General features: G+C 59.9%; 1 protein-coding gene across 1 annotated transcript; it reads right to left on the bottom strand.

Moving 5' to 3' along the window:
- Nucleotides 1-415: 415 nt before the first annotated feature.
- ZFTRAF1 (zinc finger TRAF-type containing 1) lies at nucleotides 416-8627 on the bottom strand. The gene is made up of 4 exons (XM_075270021.1): nucleotides 8322-8627; nucleotides 3694-3932; nucleotides 3197-3408; nucleotides 416-1979 (listed from the first exon to the last, which is right to left on the bottom strand). The coding sequence occupies exons 1-4, from the start codon at nucleotides 8565-8567 to the stop codon at nucleotides 1588-1590; spliced, it is 1089 nt and encodes a 362-aa protein (XP_075126122.1). The 5' UTR covers nucleotides 8568-8627; the 3' UTR covers nucleotides 416-1587.
- Between the last annotated feature and the right edge of the window lie 529 nt (nucleotides 8628-9156).

The raw sequence follows: 9156 nt of genomic DNA, 5'->3' as shown, positions 1-9156 counted from the left end.
CCATCATGTGACTACTCTGTGGATCCCCCCCATGTCAGCAGGATGAGGCCGGTCACACAGGAGTCGGGGGAGTCCTCCATCATGTGACTACTCCCCCCGTGTCTGCAGGATGAGGCCGGTCACACAGGAGTCGGGGGAGTCCTCCATCATGTGACGACTCCCCCATGTCAGCAGGATGAGGCCGGTCACACAGGAGTCGGGGGAGTCCTCCATCATGTGACGACTCCCCCCGTGTCTGCAGGATGAGGCCGGTCACACAGGAGTCGGGGGAGTCCTCCATCATGTGACTACTCTGTGGATCCCCCCCATGTCAGCAGGATGAGGCCGGTCACACAGGAGTCGGGGGAGTCCTCCATCATGTGACTACTCCCCCATGTCAGCAGGATGAGGCCGGTCACACAGGATAGGAAAGCAGTTGGTTTGCAAGAACCATTTATTATTATCAGCCAAAAATAAAATAAAGTAAAACATCCAGAGACCTAGACCCCGAGGCCGGACCTGCCGCTCGCCACCATCGGCTCCAGGACAATCCGGCCCGGGACATTTATATTCACAGCTAATTAAAACTAACAGAATGAGGCTCTAGGAGCAAGGCAGTGTGAATACAGGCTGATAACAGAGACAACAGCAGCTGCCTGCAGACAGGAACACACCACTGAAGGAGATGTCCCTGTAGGGGTTAAATAACCAAACTGCTGCTCAGTCATCTGGAGACTTCACCCCTCCACCCCATGCTCACCGCCATCTTATGCCCCAGCACCTATCTGCTCATGAGGAACCTAAAGGAACAGGCCGTGACCTGGAAGGGGCCCCCGGAGAAGAACACGCAACGTGACAGAGGACACCTTCCCACCCCAGGAGGCTTCCAGTATAGATCACATACCTCCCACGAGGAGACCTTCTCTAGTGTGGGTGGAGCTATCACGTAAAAATAAAGGGGCGGAGTCAGGCACCTAATCAGTGTCATGCACAATCCTCCGGACTACAAGAGTGACTACTGGGAGCAGAAAGCTTGTGGGGGAGGAGCTTATGTACTCTAAAGGGGAGGAGTCATGACTGGCGTTCCCCTCCTACTACACTACTGCAGGGACGTCTTCCACCCCAGTACAGTGCGAGTGATATGAAAGGTCTTCTCTACCCTGCAGTCCAGGCCTATTCCCCCATCACCTGAGCCTTGTCTAGAACAAAATAAATTAAAGAGGAGCTCGACAAGAGACGGGCGGGGGGCGGCCTCAGAGCTGCAGCCCAGGAGATGGGACCGAATCGGCAAACAAGAACTGACTGAAGATCAACCCATCTCATACTGACCGACCAATGCAGAGCGCTCCTCCCCAGCACCCCGCACGGGGCAGACGGAGTGCTAACACCTACGTCACCCAGAAATACTGATACCAAGATGGAGGAGGGGGATGTAACCAATGTGGGGTGACGGAGGGTCGAGGGCAGAAGTCCTCTCTAGCAGACACATGCAACCTACAAATCAGAAGCAAACGCAGTCAAAAGAAAGACAAATTCCTCCCCCGCTCTCCAGGCGCCTCCGGCGGAGGGCACGTCGGACCAGGGGGACGAGGCTGAGGTAAGTATGGTTCACTTCTGGATCTGGAATATAAAGAGGCGCAGGTTGATGTTCTTGGCGGCCAGCAGTTTGTTACATTCCACAGAGTCTATGATGGGCAGCGGCACGTACTCCGTCTCGTTGTTCTCATTGGTGAACACAAAGTGGTAGATGACCGGGTGGATCTTGACGTCATCGTAGGGGCCCTTGAGCAGCAGGAACGAGCACTCCATGGGGGAGTTGACCTTGCTTTTGAGGATGAGCTGGAAGGAGAGGGTGCGCTTGCATGATAAGTTGGGGTTCCTCTCTGAGTCGTTGACGCGAGCCTTCAGCACCCAGGTCTGGTTGAGCACGGTGAAGCGAGGAGTCTCGTAGTACAGGCGGGTGATGAAGTCGTCTGTTCGGTAAGGTCGGAACTGGACCTCTGTGACAGGAGGAGAGGGGAGAGGAGAAGGGGAGAGAGAAGAACAACAATTACCTGGTGCAAGGATTTCTGGCACGTTCCCCCGTCTACACCACGTTACCTGTTACTGGTGAAGGTTCGGCGGTGGCTTCTGCCCTGCCTCATAGAAGGGGAAAGGGAGGTGAATGCACTAACTACATAGGAAAACACAAGCAGTACATTGTGTGTCCAGACAGAAGGGTGCACGTGCTGAGCGAACCCCCCACCAGCACAGTATACACCCCCCCCCCCAGCGCCTGGCCGGAGGTGTCCCCGAATAGTCTGAGGTTTTATAAGAAGACACGGACAGGTCCATTTCAAATAGAAGGCAAGTTTATTCCAAGCAGATGGTGGTACAGAGCTAGAGAAGACAACGTCACAAGTCCATACAAGTCCAATCCACTGGAGGAGGAGAACGCAACGTTACAGGTTATCTCAAGAGCGCACAGTGTGAACATGTGACAGGAAGGAGACACCGACACTTACCTGAAACCTAACCCCCATCATTACCCCTGTGATCAATGCTGAGGAACCTCAATACCAGAACAATCCGGCATTACCCTGAGGTACGGAGCCCCCTACTGGATACAGCTGTACCTACCTAGGGAACAGAGCGGCACCCAGCACCACTGCTCTGCCCCATCCCTGCCCCATTACTGGAGCTTCTCCTGCAGGCAGGCGGTCAGATGGAGGTAGAGCGGCCACTTGTCTATGTTCTCCGGCTGTAGGCTTCATCCACACAGTAGAACGTAGCGGCCTTACCTCCCACCAGGCTGAAAAGCATCCGCAATCCCAACCAAGGGGAGCACTGCCTGTATATGTGGGGCCACCGCTGCTTATACTTAGGGCCTTCTCTTCACCATCATCTTCTGATCCTGAGATACAGAGCACTGGGCCACCCTGTGGGCTGACAACTACACTGCGCCGCACGGTGCCAGCAAGGAGACCGTTACCTCTAGGGTCACGTCATAAAGATCAGCAGCTGATGCTCAGTGACAGCTGCCCCTCTTCATGTCCTTGGTGACACTTACCCTACAACATAACAGGCCGCTGGACTACCACATGGTACCCAGGCTCTTCACAGGCTCTGCTGCACAGCCGTACCTACAAAGCAGAAGAGTGACATGCACAGAGAACACGTGTGTGTCATGTGCCCGGGGCAGCCCCACGTGTCACCGCAGCTCAGAGTACCACCTTACCTGTGTATCCAATCTTCTCAAAGCTAAGCAGGCCGAAGATGCTGTTGTATAACTGCATCTCCTTCTTGTGGGTTTGGTCCATCTCGTCCAGGATCTCCATCAGCTCGTTGCCGGTCTTGGTGGGATGACAGCACTCGGACTCATGAACGGTCAGCTCGTGGTATGGACCCTGCCACGGGCAGCCAATCCTCTTGTATTTACATTGCGTTACACTGTGGGGGGGACAAAGTGGGGGTCACATATTAACAGAAGGGCCACAGACGGTGGGGGCCACAGCTACGTCTCAATAAACTGCTGGAAGGAATCTCCAGGCGCTAAGACATCACAACACTCCCCCTACTCCAACCAATGGCTGCCACTGCCCCATCCAGACCCTCCCAAGAGTGGCCCAACCTATCTACAGGCTCCAGGGCTTGCCTGGCACTAGTGGGCATGCTTTGGGGCAGGGACAATGGTATGATCTGTAACCAGCACCCCTCCCCCGCCTCTGCTCGTACCGGTCCTGACATTCCTCCTTCTTATGTCTGTCCAGCAGTGAGCGAGGGAACGCTTTCATGCAGAAGCCGCACTCGGAGGGCAGCTCGCTCACCGCCTTCTCCACCGCCAGGTTTCGGCAGCACAGGCTTTTGCTGATCTCGCAGCGGCAGTTCGGGCACGTGGCTTGTTCTTCCTTCAGCCGGGCATCTGCCAGGAGATGGATGAAACAGCCGGCACACATCAGGTGTCCATTGGTGCACTGCGGAGGAGGGAGATCACATGACACATGAGTGCCTGACACCACCCCAAGAGGCCGGCCCACTTTACTGACACTTCTACTGGCCCTTTAAGGAAGCACTAGACCCCCTTCGTAACCCCTAATGTGCCAGTGCACTCTGATAAGAAGATTTAGCATTTATTGCAAATGAGCGTGACCACAACTGGCGGGATGATATTATTAAGCCCCCAGCGGTCCTGTAAGAAGAGACTATGGTGCTGTAGACCCCAAACACAGATCTGTGCACACCCTCTAGCTTCTGATATTGTCTTCATAGGTGCAGCCATCTTGACTGAGCTATGACAGCAGTGAGCATGCTCAGTGCATGTTGTGGGCATGCTTGTAGACCATTGCAGGAGAGTGTAGTGAGTGAGTATGTTCTGTGGCCTGTACAGGGAGAGGGAATGAGTTGTGACCATCACCTGCTGATTTCTATGACAAGAGGTAGTGGGCATGCTCTGTGACCTCTAAAGGCAGGAGGAGGAAATGAGCTATCACCATCGCTTACTGACTTCTATAGTGTAGTGAGCATGCTCTGTGACCTGTACAGAGAGAGGAGGGGATAAATGGTCACCATGACCTATACGCTCCTATAGAAGAGTGTAGTGGGCATGCTCTGTGACCTGTACAGAGAGAGGAGGAGATAAATGGTCACCATCACCTATAGACTTCTATAGGAGAGTGTAGTGGGCATGCTCTGTGACCTGTACAGAGAGAGGAGGGGATAAATGGTCACCATGACCTATAGACTTCTATAGTAGAGTGTAGTGGGCATGCTCTGTGACCTGTACAGAGAGAGGAGGAGCTAAATGGTCACCATCACCTACAGACTTCTATAGGAGAGTGTAGTGGGCAGGCTCCGTGACCTGCACTGATATTAGCGGTGGACCCTGCGTGTTGCCGCCCTCTGATGAGGAGAGGACTCCTGATCCTGCCCCCGGGTACACTGACACGAGGTGTCATTAACAGAGGGGGGGGGGGTGACAGGCAGGGTCAGGTGGTGACCCCAGCAATGTGACCCCGCACACCCACAGCTGCTGCTCACTACAACCTAACTGTGACAGGTGGGGGAAGGAAGATACCACACAGCACATCTTGGGGGATGCAGACTCTAGGGGGAGGAGCCGATCTGGGGGAGTCAGCACTAGGGGGAGGCGCAGGTCTGGGGGTGTCCCCACTAGGGGGAGGGGCAGGTCTGGGGGTGTCCCCACTAGGGGGAGGGGCAGGTCTGGGGGGGGTTTCCGCACTAGGGGGAGGGGCAGATCTGGGGGTGTCCGCACTAGGGGGAGGGGCGGATTTGGGGGGTTACCGCACTAGGGGGAAGGGCAGATCTGAGGGTGTCCGCACTAGGGGAAAAAGCAGATCTGGGGGTGTCCGCACTAGGGGAAAGGGCAGATCTGGGGGTGTCCGCACTAGGGGAAAAAGCAGATCTGGGGGTGTCCGCACTAGGGGAAAAAGCAGATCTGGGGGTGTCCGCACTAGGGGAAAGGGCAGATCTGGGGGTGTCCGCACTAGGGGAAAAAGCAGATCTGGGGGTGTCCACACTAGGGGGAGGGGCAGATCTGGGGGTGTCTGTATAAGGGGGAGGGGCAGATCTGGGGGTGTCCGTACTAGGGGGAGGGGCAGATCTGGCGGTGCCCGCTGTAGGGGGAGGGGCAGGTCTGGGGGTGTCCGCACTAGGGGGAGGGGCAGATCTAGGGGTGTCCGCTCTAGGGGGAGGGGCAAATCTGGGGGTACTAGGGGGAGGGGCAGATCTGGAGGTACTAGGGGGAGGGGAAGATCTGTGGTTACTAGGGGGAGGAGCAGATCTGGGGGTACTAGGGGGAGGGGCAGATCTGGAACTACTAGGGGGAGGGGCAGATCTGGCGGTGTCCGCTGTAGGGGGAGGGGCAGGTCGGGGGGTGTCTGCACTAGGGTGAGGGGCAGATCTGGGGGTACTAGGGGGAGGGGCAGGACTGGGGGTATCTTCACTAGGGGGAGGGGCAGATCTGGGGTTACTAGGGGGAGGGGCAGGACTGGGGGTATCTTCACTAGGGGGAGGGGCAGATCTGGGGGTACTAGGGGGAGGGCAGATCTGGGGGTACTAGGGGGAGGGGCAGATCTGGGGGTACTAGGGGGAGGGGAAGTTCTGGGGTTACTAGGGGGAGGGGCAGGTCTGGGGGTGTCCGCACTAGGGGGAGGGGCAGATCTGGGGGTGTCCGCTGTAGAGGGAGGGGCAGATCTGGGGGTGTCCGCTGTAGGGGGAGGGGCAGATCTGGGGGTGTCCGCTGTAGGGGGAGGGGCAGATCTGAGGGTGTCCGCTGTAGGGGGAGGGGCAGGTCTGGGGGTGTCCGCTGTAGGGGGCGGGGCAGGTCTGGGGGTGTCCGCTGTAGGGGGCGGGGCAGGTCTGGGGGTGTCCGCTGTAGGGGGAGGGGCAGATCTGGAGGTACTAGGGGGAGGGGCAGATCTGGGGGTACTAGGGGGAGGGGAAGATCTGGGGTTACTAGGGGGAGGGGCAGGACTGGGGGTATCTTCACTAGGGGGAGGAGCAGATCTGGAGGTGTCCGCACTAGGGGGAGGGCAGATCTGGGGGTGTCCGCACTAGGGGGAGGGGCAGTTCTGGGGGTGTCCGCTGTAGGGGGAGGGGCAGTTCTGGGGGTGTCCGCACTAGGGGGAGGGGCAGATCTGGGGGTGTCCGCTGTAGAGGGAGGGGCAGATCTGGGGGTGTCCGCTGTAGGGGGAGGGGCAGGTCTGGGGGTGTCCGCTGTAGGGGGAGGGGCAGATCTGGGGGTATCTTCACTAGAGGGAAGGAACAGATCTGGGGGTGTCCGCACTAAGGGGAGGGGCAGATCTGGGAGTGTCCGTACTAGGGTGAGGGGCAGATCTGGAACTACTAGGGGGAGGGGCAGATCTGGGGGTACTAGGGGGAGGGGCAGATCTGGGGGTACTAGGGGGAGGGGCAGATTTGGGGGTACTAGGGGGAGGGCAGATCTGGGGGTACTAGGGTGAGGGGCAGATCTGGGGGTACTAGGGGGAGGGGCAGATTTGGGGGTACTAGGGGGAGGGCAGATCTGGGGGTACTAGGGGGAGGGGCAGATCTAGGGGTACTAGGGGGAGGGGAAGGACTGGGGGTACTAGGGGGAGGGGAAGGACTGGGGGTATCTTCACTAGGGGGAGGGGCAGGTCTGGGGGTGTCCGCACTAGGGGGAGGGGCAGGTCTGGGGGTGTCCGCACTAGGGGGAGGGGCAGGTCTGGGGGTGTCCGCTGCAGGGGGAGGGGCAGGTCTGGGGGTGTCCGCACTAGGGGGAGGGGCAGGTCTGGGGGTGTCCGCTGTAGGGGGAGGGGCAGGTCTGGGGGTGTCCGCTGCAGGGGGAGGGGCAGGTCTGGGGGTGTCCGCACTAGGGGGAGGGGCAGGTCTGGGGGTGTCCGCACTAGGGGGAGGGGCAGGTCTGGGGGTGTCCGCACTAGGGGGAGGGGCAGGTCTGGGGGTGTCCGCTGTAGGGGGAGGGGCAGGTCTGGGGGTGTCCGCTGTAAGGGGAGGGGCAGGTCTGGGGGTGTCCGCTGTAGGGGGAGGGGCAGGTCTGGGGGTGTCCGCACTAGGGGGAGGGGCAGGTCTGGGGGTGTCCGCTGTAGGGGGAGGGGCAGGTCTGGGGGTGTCCGCTGTAGGGGGAGGGGCAGGTCTGGGGGTGTCCGCTGTAGGGGGAGGGGCAGGTCTGGGGGTGTCCGCACTAGGGGGAGGGGCAGGTCTGGGGGTGTCCGTACTAGGGGGAGGGGCAGATCTGGGGGTACTAGGGGGAGGGGCAGATCTGGGGGTACTAGGGGGAGGGGCAGATTTGGGGGTACTAGGGGGAGGGGCAGATCTGGGGGTACTAGGGGGAGGGGCAGATCTGGGGGTACTAGGGGGAGGGGAAGGACTGGGGGTACTAGGGGGAGGGGAAGGACTGGGGGTATCTTCACTAGGGGAAGGGGCAGGTCTGGGGGTGTCCGCACTAGGGGGAGGGGCAGGTCTGGGGGTGTCCGCTGTAGGGGGAGGGGCAGGTCTGGGGGTGTCCGCACTAGGGGGAGGGGCAGGTCTGGGGGTGTCCGCTGTAGGGGGAGGGGCAGGTCTGGGGGAGTCCGCTGTAGGGGGAGGGGCAGGTCTGGGGGTGTCTGCTGCAGGGGGAGGGGCAGATCTGGGGGTGTCCGCTGTAGGGGGAGGGGCAGGTCTGGGGGTGTCCGCTGTAGGGGGAGGGGCAGATCTGGGGGTGTCCGCTGTAGGGGGAGGGGCAGGTCTGGGGGTGTCTGCTGTAGGGGGAGGGGCAGGTCTGGGGGTGTCCGCTGTAGGGGGAGGGGCAGATCTGGGGGTGTCTGCTGTAGGGGGAGGGGCAGATGTTCCCGGTGTCGCCCCCTCACCTGGTAGACCGAGGCTTTGGGCAGGTCCAGGCACACCGTACAGCACAGCACCGAGTACAGCCGCTCTTCCAGGCGGACACTGCCGGGCTCGGCCTCCACCCGCAGCCGCTTCTTGGGGGGCCAGTCCTGGTCCTGCTCGGGGGGCAGGAGCAGAAGTCTGGCCGGGCCCGCTCCGCCTGGGGGCTCTTCTTGCTCGGCGGAGGATGATGAGGCCATGGGCCCCTGCTCCTCCCGCTCCTCGGACATGTCCGCTCCGCCGACTCACGCCGCCATCTTTGTTTTCCTCCGTCCCTCACCGCATCGCGCCCCTCCCCGTCTGACGTCATTTGTCATGTGACCGGGACGCGAACGCCGCCATCTTTAGTATTGGCGAGGCGGTTATACCCATAATGGCGCCTCTGTTACTCACCTGTACCGCCCCTCTACCGCCCCCAATACTCACCTGTACCGCCCCTCTACCTCCCCCAATACTCACCTGTACCGCCCCTCTACCGCCCCCAATACTCACCTGTACCGCCCCTCTACCTCCCCCAATACTCACCTGTACCACTCCTCCACCTCCCCAATACTCACCTGTACCGCCCCTCTACCTCCCCCAATACTCACCTGTACCGCCCCTCTACCTCCCCCAATACTCACCTGTACCGCCCCTCTACCTCCCCCAATACTCACCTGTACCGCCCCTCTACCTCCCCCAATACTCACCTGTACCGCCCCTCTACCTCCCCAATACTCACCTGTACCGCCCCTCTACCTCCCCCAATACTCACCTGTACCGCCCCTCTACCTCCCGAATACTCACCTGTACCGCCCCTCTACCTCCCCCAATACTCAC

Source organism: Leptodactylus fuscus, chromosome 4, assembly GCF_031893055.1.
Source record: "Leptodactylus fuscus isolate aLepFus1 chromosome 4, aLepFus1.hap2, whole genome shotgun sequence".
In the NCBI taxonomy this organism is placed as follows: domain Eukaryota; kingdom Metazoa; phylum Chordata; class Amphibia; order Anura; family Leptodactylidae; genus Leptodactylus; species Leptodactylus fuscus.
This window is presented reverse-complemented; position numbering and strand designations above follow the sequence as displayed.

Excerpts from the sequence above, each read along its gene's own strand:
- ZFTRAF1 (XM_075270021.1), bottom strand. The coding sequence starts at position 8,567 with ATGTCCGAGGAGCGGGAGGAGCAGGGGCCCATGGCCTCATCATCCTCC. Across the intron at positions 3,933-8,321 it reads CCAAAGCCTCGGTCTACCAG|TGCACCAATGGACACCTGAT; the intron begins GTGAGGGGGCGA and ends CCTCCTCCGCAG. Across the intron at positions 1,980-3,196 it reads TGAGAAGATTGGATACACAG|AGGTCCAGTTCCGACCTTAC; the intron begins GTAAGGTGGTAC and ends CTCCTGTCACAG.